Source organism: Apium graveolens, chromosome 8, assembly GCF_009905375.1.
Source record: "Apium graveolens cultivar Ventura chromosome 8, ASM990537v1, whole genome shotgun sequence".
NCBI lineage: Eukaryota > Viridiplantae > Streptophyta > Magnoliopsida > Apiales > Apiaceae > Apium > Apium graveolens.
In genome coordinates, this window is record NC_133654.1 from 151,643,001 (window position 1) to 151,656,583 (window position 13,583).

General features: G+C 33.6%; 1 protein-coding gene across 1 annotated transcript; it reads left to right on the forward strand.

The window, feature by feature from the left end:
• Positions 1-2,809: 2,809 nt before the first annotated feature.
• On the forward strand, positions 2,810-13,261 carry LOC141678900 (uncharacterized). Its single transcript, XM_074485323.1, has 7 exons — positions 2,810-3,276; positions 5,942-6,041; positions 7,024-7,089; positions 9,858-9,900; positions 10,475-10,551; positions 10,837-10,898; positions 12,743-13,261. The coding sequence occupies exons 1-7, from the start codon at positions 3,128-3,130 to the stop codon at positions 12,879-12,881; spliced, it is 636 nt and encodes a 211-aa protein (XP_074341424.1). The 5' UTR covers positions 2,810-3,127; the 3' UTR covers positions 12,882-13,261.
• Positions 13,262-13,583: the final 322 nt, after the last annotated feature.

Below are 13,583 nucleotides of genomic sequence, written 5' to 3' on the forward strand. Positions count from 1 at the left end.
AGCTTTTGTTCTTTGTGACAAGAGCCTTGCCTTTGTCACTCTTCACTTTCTTGCAATCAGGAGATATGTGGCCTTTCTCACCACAGTTGTAGCATTTGACAGTTGTATAATCTCCTCTGTCCGACTTTCCTCCTTTGCCCTCAGATTTTCTGAAATTCTTCTTATCAGAACTTGCACCTTTCCTGGAAAAATTCTTTCCCTTCCTGAACTTCCTGTATGCAATCTTTGTGATTCCTTTCACCATAAGGGCACACAACTTCATCATCTCTTCATCAGCATCCGTCTCAGGCAAGCTTTCAGATTCTGAGTCATCATCACTATCAGAACTTGATGACTCAGTATCAGACTTTGTGAAGAGAGCTTTACCCTTGCCTTTCCTTGAGGTAGCTGCCTTGGGGGATTCTTCTTCAGCCTTAAGAGCAACTGTCCTTGACTTTCCTCCTTTCCTCTTGCTTCTTTGTTCCATCTCAAGTTCATGAGTCTTGAGCATCCCATAAATTTCATCAAGAGTCGTTTCATCAAGATTATAGTTGTCTCTTATTGTTGTTGCCTTCAAATCCCAGCTTTCAGGAAGAGCCAACAGGAATTTAAGGTTTGAATCTTCAAGATCATACTCCTTATCAACCAGTGACAAATCATTCAAGATTTTGAAAAATCTATCATATAAATCAGTCAATGACTCATTAGCCTTTGAGTCAAAGTGTTCATATGCTTGAGTGAGTATTGTCTTCCTGTTCTTCTTAATCGTATCAGTTCCCTGATATCTTGTTTCCAAGGCATCCCATATCTCCTTTGCAGTCTTGCAGTTTATTACCCTGTTTGACATTACATTATCAATGGCACTATACAGTAAGTGTTGTACCTTAGCATCCTTAGCAATTGATGCGATATCTTCAACAGTGTAGTCATTCTTCTCATTTGGTACTGACTTTGCTGCTTCACCTGCAACTGCAACAACGAGCTTGGTTGGTTTGTGAGGCCCTTCCTTGATTCTATCAAGATATTTTGGATCTGTAGTTTCCATAAACATAGTCATCCTCACCTTCCATATGGGATATTCAGATGGTCTCAATATGGGAACTCTAATAGCCTCATATCGGCTATGGATTTGGGTCTTTGGAGGTTCTTCAGTTTTGGTGGGCTTAATTGGAGTTTCTACTTCATACATGATTGTTTTTGGATCTTAAACTGTTTGTATGTTAACAGATAGGCTCTGCTTCCACTTGTTAGGTCACACATTGTAGAGGGGGTGAATACAGTGTATCAAATCGAATTCTAATAACACAAGTAACAGAAAATAGACTTTATTCAAAACAATAAATTCTGTTACAGTATGGAACTGTCATCTCTCAGTGATGAACAAATATCATGAGAGCTGCTAGGGTTACAATGAATAATCTTCTCGATAATGATAACACTTATAGTATAAACCCTATGTCTGTGTTTATTACTACACAGTTACAAGATAATCGCTAATTGATATGGAATATAATTCTGCTTCCTAAAATATATCAATCAGATATCTTTTCTTCCAAGTATTCTATTCTTCATAGAATTCCTTCTTCATGCATATCTCTTCTTACGTTTGTCTTGATCTTCTTTTCCTTTAATCAGCTGCCTTCCTTATCTGAATATTTCCTTTAAGTCCTGATATTATTTTCTGATAAATATCTCCTGAACCTTAAGTACTGATGACTTAAGTTCTGATTTCAGTATAAGTGCTGATTTCAGTTAAGTACTGATTTGTTCTGTTTAAGTAAGATCTGAAAACTAAACATAAATCATATTAGACATGACATTATCAAATATATAACACATTATAAGATATATAACCAAACAAATGAAAAATATAATTAACATATAATTTTTTTTATCCTTTTCTTTTTTCTTTTCTCTCGCCTCCACATTTTTGTATGTTTTTAATATCCTTACTCCACACGGAGCATTAGTTTATATTTTATTTTTGAATGTAATTTATCACGTAACTTAAACTTCAATTTATTAATATTCCGAATTTATTTTTTTGCAAATTATTAATTATTTTAAAATAAGTGGTTGAACCGCAAACTGATCCGCAATAACCGCAAATTCGCAACCGCAAATGACGCGGTTAACCGCAACCGCAAAAGCGGATGACAATTTTTCAAAACCGCTCTTCGCAGTTTGGTTCGATTTTTACCCCAAAACCGATCTGATCCGAACCGCGTACACCCTTAATTTATAGCCCAAGGATAGGGTTTTGAGGTTGAGGTTGGTACCTTTAAATCATAGCCCTTGGTTCTGGTAGCGGATGACACCTGGCTGAAATAGATGCTTTAATAATATATAAATATAAATATCGTCACCCTGATAAAAAAAGGTATAAATATAGTCGAAAACGCAAATTTATCATCTAACTTCTTACTAAATAGACTTATGATTAGAGCGACCCTCATATTTTAAATTTAATTATAATAGGTACTTCCTTGGTCTCATTATATAATTTACTTAATTTTGAAATAACGTACATGAAGAAAGTATTAATTTTATAATATCTTTCCCATTATATCTCTTAGAAATGAATTAATAACCTCAGATGAGATTAATATTGTGGGACAAGGAAAATAGTCGCTAGACTAAACTTGTTTTTTTAGAAGAAAAAAGTTGAAAAAGGTAAAATAATAAATAAATAGGTAAGTGTGAGTGGTGAATATTGCCTAATCAGCAAAAGAGAAAAAAGTGGAATATTAGCTTTTAAGTAATAGGAAAAAGGACATTTGAATCGGACCCCATTTTGATTCCAAAAACAGGCGCACCCAGTTCCATCCCGATGTCAATGTCATTGACACCTCTACTTTCATCATACTCCTCTATATATAAGGACTCTGTATCTATCTATCTATATACTACATTCACACCACCCGAATCTTCTTTTAACCGAATCATTTTATTAATTCCCTCCCTCCCTTTTCTCTTTTTATTACTACTACTACTACCTAATTATTTGCCAGGGTTTTAGCCCTTTAATCTTGGCCTAATATACACTTCAATTTTTCAAGATTTTCTGGTTTTTTGTTTGGGTTTTGGTTCTTTCAAAGTGGGTTGGTTTTCGTTTTGGCTTTGTTTATCTGCATGTAAGTGAATTGATATGGCCAATCCATATAATGAACCGGGTCGACCCGTTAATCATCATATGAACGGACAGCAGGAGAATAGTCCAGTGTTGCAGCATAGTTCTGGAATTTCAATGGAGTGGACTCCTGAAGAACAGGCCATCTTAGAGGAGAATCTAGCAAGGTAACTTGCTTTATTTACCTATGTATGTGTTTTGTCTTTACAAAGTTTTTGCTAATTTTAAAGATATTTTTTGGTACGTTAGTTTTTTGGTATGTATAAATGATTCTGTATGGAATTTATCATCTACTTGTGCATTGAATAGACATTAGACATGATTACAACTTGGCAAGCATGAATGCATCTTTCCATTTGTCTGCTTGACAAAGTACAAAACAGTAAATTTAACTATTAAATATTAAAGTAACTATCATTCTTCCGGCATTCTAGCCATTACAGTTGGTATCATACATGCTTATAGTACAAAAAGTGAGCAGCGATATGCTTTTCTGCCAGCCCTAGTACAGACTAGCAGTCCTTTTTCTGTTAATGAGAAAATGACAGTTTTTTAATGTTATAATATACTGGGAACAAGTAATTGAATTCTGATTCTTGGTGAAATAATTTTATAGAAAGGTTTGGTACTGCTGCCTGTGGCTTCTGGAATCTTGGTACTTTTAGGTCTTTTCTACATGTATAACTTATAAGTATGAGTTTCCCATCAGTGGTGGTAAAGTAATGGTGACTGCATAATCCCAACAACCCTAGGCCGATGAAGTAAATGTTTTAGTAGGCATAGGTCCATCAATCCATGCTTGTAGAGACATCCACACTTAATTATTTCTTTCTGCTGTGGTATTTTATATCCCTCCATAAGACTCGAGATTGGGAGTGCAAATTGGATTCTAGAGGTGGCTCCTTAGACTACGCCCAAGTACCTCGTAATGTGTCATGACATAATCCACTGACTTGATGTGTATTAAACAACGAATTTGAGCATAGAAAAATGATTCTCTCGTAATAAAAATGAGAACAAATGCTGCTACTTATTAAATAGTGACTATATAAGAAATATAAAATAATAGAAACGAACTCAATTAAAACTAAACTAATTCATCAGAGGTTTAATACTTAATTGGTAACTGAAATTGAAAAATACAAAATTCTTAAAATCAGAGAACAAGCAAAAGATATAAATAAGTAAATTACCTAAAAAGAGGAGAATAAATCTGCTGACATAAGATTGAATTGTAGTCCGTAGAGACGCACAGCAGTAAATAGTTCTTGAGTGAAATTCAAATAGGTAAAACACACACTAATTTTATTCGCAGACTCGCAGTCACGCAAGGCAAGAGGCAGGAGTCGGGAGAAATTCAAAAGGGTGGACTGAACAGTCGGTAGGGTTTTTTTTAGTAACAAAAGTTCCAAACGACATTGCTGTATAACCTCTCCGCTACTGACTCAAAGCTTCGCACATGGCCCACAAGTAAGCTGTAGAACATCAAATTATATTACTTGCAATCGATGTTAAGAAAATAAATTGGGAATAAAGAAAGAGGTACAGGAAGATGAATGAGAAAGGGAACGATGTAATATTTATAAATAAATAAAGAAAAAAGGATGTTGGAAAAAAATTAGGGAAAAAGACCACTAAATAATTCTCTCTTTTTTAAGAAGAGTGAAATAGGATGCACCTTGGGCATTATCTCAGAGGACTGCTCTTGCCCTTATATTAAGTCGACAAACTATAGGCGTGGCATTGCACGGTGTTTTGCACTTTCTGGACATGTTTGGTGATCTTTCAATCTTTTTAATCCAGTCTGTTGCAAAAATAGTATCTTCTAGCACATAAAGCAAATCTATACCTATTCGACTAATTTAGCAATGTTCGTTCCTGTATTGTTTTCTTTCTTTGTTCTCATTTACTTCGTGTATTCCTTGTACAGTTAAAGTAATGCATTAGTCTCATTTGCAGGGACTTTCTTCCAACATTGGTCCTCATTTACATCATAGTTCAAATGCATTGGTCCTCATTTACATCATAGTTCAGATGGCATCTTAAAATGGTTAATTAGACATGTTTTTAGTTCCTGGTTTCTATGAAGTTTGTAATATGATGTCAACTTCTATCACAAATTTTATGTAGCATGTCCTTGCTGTAAAAGATGTTATCATACTTATTCCTGGTTAGTTAAAAGGGAATGAAGGGTGTGTGTCGCAAAGTCGTCCGAGAAGGCAAATGTTCAAGTATCAAAGGATCTCCTGCATTGTATTTAGAAATTCAACTTTAAAACCGATATGGCCCTTTAAGAGCGTCATAACATATAGTTTGATGGCCTTTGAGTCCCTTCGAAATCATTTGAAGAAGTATACTTTTTGGACGAATTGCTTTTTTTTAGTGAGAACAGAAAAATTATATATATCTAATACAGGTTAGCTTGATAAAAGATGTTTGCTCTTTTGTTGTTTTATAGTATGGAAGTCAGGAATATTCATCCAAAATAATCAGCGAAAAAACATATAGCTTTTTAAAAAAGAAATCTTGAGTCCACTTGAAATAGATGTTGTACATTGTCATTTTGTTGTCTTTTGGTTATGAACGAATGTTTTAATTTTTCTTATGATTTATTATACCTTTAAGCTTGCAAACTTGCTGGTGTCACATATATCATCGACTAGTTATTATCAGCACAAATGTTAAGATCGAGACATGGTGCATGTTATACAATTGCGGCTAGAAAATATTTTTGCATGTGTTTTGCTTAGCGTGATATTTGTTTTAATCTTGGAGTTTTAGTTCGCTTCTATACATAGTTTAGATAATTTATTTTTGCAATTCGCCTTGCAGATATGCGTCCGAAACAAATATAGTCCGTTATGCAAAGATAGCTGTGTTGTTACATAATAAGACAGTCCGTGATGTGGCATTGCGCTGCAGATGGATGAATGTAAGTTCCCAAAAATTCATGTCATATATTGTTCACAACAGTTCTGCTATCTATTAATTGAATCAAGCAATAATTTTGTTAGACCATTTTTATGAGGTCGGTCGTGTAAATATTCCGAAAAAAAAATATTATGGTTTACGTAGTTACGCATAATATTGAAGTGAGATGGATACAAAAAAGTTTGTGGCCTTAGAATTCTTTTGATTATTACTTATACAGAAATATAATTGGTTGGAAAATATCATAGAAGGAGATTTGCTTGTAGAAAACTATTCAGTTCAGTCTATCTATGATGTATGAATTAGTGATTTTAAAAATTTAAGCGAACATCCGAGCTATTTGAAATATGAATATTATATCCCAGGCTGAATATAAATTGTACATTAATTTACTTGCATAACAAAAAAACTTGTTTCTTCTTTGGCACAAAAATTTGAAGTTTCCTACAATGATTATTTTAGAGCACAAAAACTGGGTTCTGATTGCAACTCTGTAAGTAAAGGTTTTCTAGATAGCGGGGGGATAGATCTTAATTAGAAGTCTGTTATAAAGTAATTATGTATGGAACATGTAATAAGTATGGCAGAATCTTAAGACTATTGTAAGATATGTTTAAGAAAAGCTCTGCTTGCCCAATACCAGTTTGGATGACTCCTCTTAACTTGGCACAAAGCGTAGTTTGCAGGATCTATTAGCAGTGGCCTCAATATCTTACTCAAAAAAAAATCGTTCTTCCGTTAGATAATATGATATAGTGTGGTTAATATTCGCTGAACTAACCATTTGCCAGAACTACCTGAGGCTGAGTGCACTCTTTCCCAGTTATTATGCTTCTATATTAGCTATATTAGTCCTCTTTTCAGATGCATGGTACTTACTTTTGGTGATGAATCTGACAAATGAATGTGTACTTCATCATTATCATATGTTCCCTATGATGACAACCATGCACATTCTCCTGACTAGTTTTGCTTGCATGCAGAAAAAAGAAAATAGCAAAAGAAGGAAAGAGGATCAAAGTCTTGCAACGAAAAACAACAATAGAAAGGTAAGGTTACTTTTTTATTTCTTTTTATACCCCTCCTCCAACCCTTCTTATTAGCATGAACTTAACTTGTCTTTTGTGTCTGTTTCAAAAAAGCCATAGTGAAGCCATATTGTATGATTATGGAATGTTTTTTTTTGTCTGAATGGTTGTGGAATGTTCTAGTACTATTCTCCTTATAATTGCAACAGAAGAGGCAAACACATAATTAACTTTCCTATTCGTTCATCCTCGATTTCTATACATAACTACAAACACTACGGGAGTTCAAATATTACAAGGGTGGTATTTTCATAAATCTTTATGAGTTGCTAGTTGCTACATCAATCTTTTTCCGTCTTTCTCTCTGAGCTGTTTTTAGTTTCAATTTTGTCATAAACCATATATTTGTTAATAACATTTTCAGTTTCTACAAGCCTTTCGTCTCATTTGTCATCATAGCACCTTGCTTGGATTATTGATATTTACCTCGGTGAACATGAAATTGAGATTAGTGAATTTCAAATTTGTGAAAAACTATGGTAGGCAATAAAAATCCAACAACTAGAGATCTTGTAAATCTTTTGGTTCGAAGGAGATTTCACAACTCTTTGGAGGAGGTAGCCTACAAAAGGTATCTACATCCCCTTATGGTTTATTTGAATGCTAGCAAGAGGTATGGAACGTTTACCTTGGGTAACATGACTGTCTGTTCCACCCTCATTTAATAGTTTGGAGGAAGCAAATAATAAATTATTAAAAAAAGGAAGTAAAAGTTTATTTACGGGTAAAGTTATCTTTTGGCAAGTTAACTCATGTAGGACAAGGGTGGAAAAAGGATAAAAAGAAAGGGATGAACCTATTCCTGCAGAGAATCGGCAGGAAACACAATATAATCTCTGATTTATTTCATATATAAATCAAATATAATTATATTTTCTCGTTCCGAATCATGAAAAATTTGTCTAGGTTCTCTATTTGGTCAATGTAACAACCTATACTTGACACTTTTGTTACATAAAATGGTAGAACGAAGACAGTTGCCAAATTAGCAAACAGTAATCCACATGGCGCTGATGTGGCTTAAAATGTGTCACCTTCATCTTCCTCAATTGCCAGGATCTGCAAATCTTGTTGCCCATGCTTCTTTTCTTTACTCTAGGTTTATTGGTTTTTATGGATTAATGTCGAAATGCTGTAGATTCCGGAGACTCTTAGCATGTTGTCTCTGTGCTACCCTTCCCACTTCTTACATATTCATGATTACAGTAAATATCTAATTTGAAATTACATGGAGACTTTATATTGAGCAAGATGTTCCTGGTCATACGTTGTTACAATTATCTACCTTACATGCTCTCTACTTTTCACCCTTTCCTGGCTATGCCATGCAACATTTACATGTATTATTTTTGTAGACCTTTTATTTTATCATATTGAACAGCAGGATAAACCTTTGAGTACATTTGAGTTCTTAAGTAACAGATATATGATCGATGAGGCATTCTATATGCACAACATAAAGACTTAAAATACAAAGTATAACGACTTGACTGGTTAAGGTTAAGTTTTTATTATCTTACCAAATTTTGTTGATATCGTATATATATATATATATATATATATAGATCTTGGTGCACCAATGCAAACTATCTTAGCATATAAACCTCCATAATTCACCAATATCGGTATGGGATGCACGAAAAATGTATACGATGTTCACCAAATGTTATGAACATTAAAAAGTTAAGAGCGCTGTTTTTGTAATTGAAGTTCTTTTTGCTTAATGTATAAATAATGTTTGTTTAATCTTCTAAGTAATTTAGTGCATCCTGTGTTGATATTGATGGAACCTAGAGATTGGTAGGATTTGCAGTCTAAGAGGTTTTGGTGGAGCCACAATATATATGTTACCGAAAAAAGAAGTTAATATAACTTTATTGTAGTTTATCGAGTGCATCTTGCTGATGGTGCTATTTTAAAGTTTAAATCATTTGCTAAGGTATAATGGACATGCTCAAGCTTGTACTAGGCACTTCCTAAAACTTGGCATTTATTGGGACATTATTTTTTATATAAATTGGTCTTATCAGCTGATTTTATCTCTTTCACAATGCATGAACACCTTTAAGAGCAAGTCCAGTGGTGGTGCTAAAAGAGATGCTATTATATAGCATTTCTAGAAAAAAAAGAAGAAAAACTCACTGTAATGGAGTGCTAAACATGGCTGCAAAATAGCAAAATGCTATACTTGGTGCTAAATGTAGAACCAAGTAAAGATGTTGTTATAATTGACACCTAAGCATGCAAGTGGGAAGATGGTGGGAAATGAATAATTAAAGTAATAGTGACAACTAAAATTGTACTTTTAAATATTAGGTACTTAAAATATAGCTTTATTTAGATATGTTTGGTGCTATCAAAAACTATCCATTGGAGCACAAGTTCTATCTTAACATCAAAAATCAATTTTTTGATTTCAAAATATGGCAATAGCTATACCTATTTTAGCACCACCACTGGACTTGCTCTAACACTACCGAAAGAGAATAAGCCAAAATTGAGAGTTAAGCAGAACATAAAAGGCTTATTCACTAGTCTAGCCAGTGTTACACTTGGAATAGAATTGTAGGAGATGCTATAAAGAACATCTGATTACCTCCATATTTCATATTATTGTTTTTTGTTATAATTTATTATACAACAATGAATGACTAAATACTTTTATCAGTTACATGTAGATTCTTAATGCTAAATATTCCCGTCATATATCATATTGGTTTTCTTCTCAGGAAAATGTGGCTGATCCTTCATCAAGGCCATCCCTGTTAGCAGGTAATGTAGATTTTTGTTAAAGAAATACTTAGTTGCATCACTATTAATTGTAGGCTCGTGTCTTATAGAATAAATTCATTTGGGTATCATATATAAGATTATGCCCCTTTGCGTTGTGATAGTGTAGTATCTTTGCTGCATGTTGGTAGTCAGCATATACTTGGTACCAAATGCGTAAGGGAACCCTTAATATTGAACTTTCTCCTCTCATTATCAAGAGGGTTCCTCTCCTTATCTAACTCTAGGAAGTTCAAAAACGCACTTTCTGAATATAACTACAACCCTACAGAGTTCAACAATAAATAAGTATGTATAACTAATTCACCGGATCAAACTTCTTTATCAGCAGAATTTTATCTTTTAATACTGTAGCCTATAAAGTATGTTGTATTCGTGTTCCTAATAAGTCTTGTAATTATTGTTCTCTTTATACTCCACAGACCACTGCATGTAATGCTTGTTCTGTACCCTCAGACTAAATAAAATTGTAACTTCCGAATTCTTTCAAACAAATCTGATATATTAAGGTTATGATCTGTACTAACATTGGTAATCAAAAAATCTCAATCGGCAGGTGGTCCTACCGGAAAGCTTCTTTGGCAAAATGGTCAAGTGTTGGAGCAGATTTCTGCAAATTTCAGATCCTATCAGGTGAGATCTTTATGTTTGTATTCTATATCTTGGCCCCTATAATGGTAAAAATTAGGAATTCCACCTCTGATTAGCAATTCCCTCCAACCTGAAGAACACTCAAACTGTTAAACATAAAGAGCATCGATGTACTGAAGGCACGAACAAACTGTCGAAATAGTTATGACATTATTATTTTTGTTGTCTGGAGCTTTAACTCCTTGATGTAGCACCACTCTTCATACTTCTGGTCCGTGTTTCATATATTTTTATGGGCCTTGCTAATTTCTCTCACTCTTCCTTCAGATGCACGAAAACATAGGACTTTTTTGCCAAGCTCGGGATAACATTCACCAAATTTTGAACAAGTATGTTTGCCTCATTTCTCCTGTCCATTTTTTCCATTTATTCTTCTTGTTGCTGCTGCTTAAACAAGTGAATGATTCCATTATAGTACTGTATTTTATTTTTATCAACATGAATAAGTATGTCTAAGAAGTTCTTTTGCAGTAATAGTGTGATGAAACCCATTTTTAATTTATCTATATCATATCAGTCTGATTATATTTGACTATAGGCAGCTGAGCCTGAGAGTGAAGTCCTCTTTTTTTATAACTGATAAGAAACTCATGAAATAAAATTAATAGAAGTTTTAGTTGTTAGTGTAAGGAAAAGGCTATTAGTGTCTCTGTAGTTGTACTAGTAGTGACAGAAGTCTGGGGTAGTTAGTCTTTTGAGGTTGAGTAGTTTAGGAGGTCTATAAATAGCAGTGAAGTTTTAAACTTTCTATGATGATTTACAGAAAATGGGATTAAGTTCCACCACTCTTCTCTTTCACTTCGTACTATTTCTCTCTCTATAATCAACTCTATGTGTTTCTTCTTCTACAATCTATCTCTCTCTTTATCTGATTTTTTTTTCTCTTTCAATTTCTCTGCTCGCTCTCTAAACTCTCTCTATCTCTTTGTTCTTTATATCAATCTAGCTTAGTTTGTTATTCGATAGCTGTTTTTTTACTGCATTTCTATACCGACAAAAACATAAACATTCATAAGAACCAAAACTACAAATAGATTTTCTGACACTATATTAGATCAGTCTGTTTATTTTTGACTGTTGGCATCCTAGATTTGCTGAAAGACAAGTCCTTATTTCTTATTTTCATAAGAAACTCATGAAAGAATGTTTTTTTCTGTACTTGACAATTTTCATAATGCACTCAAGTAGTTAAATAATGTGTTTTATAAAGAAGAATACAGAATAGAGGCAATAGGTGCCTATAATGAGAAGCATATGACACGGATAACCTACAGAGCAGTATACTTCACACATAGGGAACTTAAAGATACAATCAATATTTTCTTTTAAATTAAATAATGCATCAAGCATCATCACCTCCAAGATTGGATTTTTCAATGGATCTTATTATGCTGACAGCACCTTTAGTGCTGAGCGAACACTATATACCAAAGAGTAAAATGACCTGCCATCTACTTCAGGCCACTGGGTGCCCGCTTACAACAAGGGGAAGACTGTTTAACAACAGCCTTACCTTAGGACATAAGAATGAAGGATTTCGAACAGCACTTTAAATCCCAGCCATTTTAGGCAAAATGATTGAAGTCTTGCTAATATTACCAAGATCTAGTCCATTCTACTCAGTTCACTTGCAACCCAAAGACGTAGTTTCCTATGATTAAAGTCTTTCTGATTTTAACATGTATGTATATTGGTAGTATTTGACAAGTTATTAGTTGGCCTTAAAATATAGATCTTTGATATTTAGATTGTTTACTTGTAACTCTCGCAGAAATGGGGCCTTCTATACTTGAGGTTTTGAGCTTTTAATTTTTTATTAGAATTACCTCGTTTGCTGTTCATGATAATATTGTATTTTAAGTCTCGACAAGCCTTATACTAATTCAGAACTAAATTATAAGGTTCCTGAATTAGCTTTAGATTTTTTTAAAAAAAACAAAATAAATGGTTTTTCAGGTGAAAACATGAAGCTAAGGATGTTAAGGGTACCACTTTAAAATAAAATGATAGTGGTAAAGTTTCATGGGTAAAAGGGTGGATGTATGTTATAGGAGTTATGCTCAATATAAGTTAAAATGAACCGAGTTGGTCTTTAATTCTCACTGCAGGTCTGTATATCTGTTCTTGACATATATAAATGGGAATAAGTTTATGACTATTTATTAATTTGCAGCCTGCGTGATACTCAAGACGTAATGAAGCAGATGCCGCCTTTTCCAGAGGAATTGAACGAAGAGTTAGCTAACCTTGTTCTTCCTTGGAGAACCTTCCCCGTAGAAACCGTGTCTCATAATAATCAGGGCATGCCATAAAGCATTTTGGCATTCCCTCCAATCGGTATATTACATTTCCACCATACTTTAAGAACTTCAACGATGAAAACATTACATGTCCTTTTAGTTTCTACATCACCAAGTTTCATATACCCGGTGGTGTCTTGCACCGAAGTTCAAAGGGTGTGGGATTACTTTTTTTTATTGCTTTTTGAGTAATTTTTCACATTGAAATAATGTACAGTTATTATAAAACATTCCAGGATTAGTTGTCTGCTAGCTGCAGCAATCATTATAGGGCATGCAGTTTTAAATTAGTTTGCAAGATTTTAAATTGGTCTTAGTGATGTTAATTATTCTTGACTACCATAAGAATTATGTTATTTATTAAGTATATTGGTGCTTTTTTAGGGTTTGAACATGTTTGTATGTCTATGATTATCTCTGGAAATTATAATTGGATGAAAAACTATTCGTCTTTCAAAGATGTTGTGCAGAGTACTAGTGATGCAAGACATGATTTAAAAGTAATGATTTATGGAATAAACACAATAAAAAGATAAGCTTTGGTTGGTTAACCGCCCAAAATCCTACCCAAGGGTTTCCTAAAGTTATGCTGGGTTCAAAATCCAATAATAGTTTTAAATTCAGTATTCATATAAAAATCATTGTATCTTAACCAATTCTAAGATAATACGTGGAAATTACCATACTTAAGGACAACAAACTCAAATAAAATAA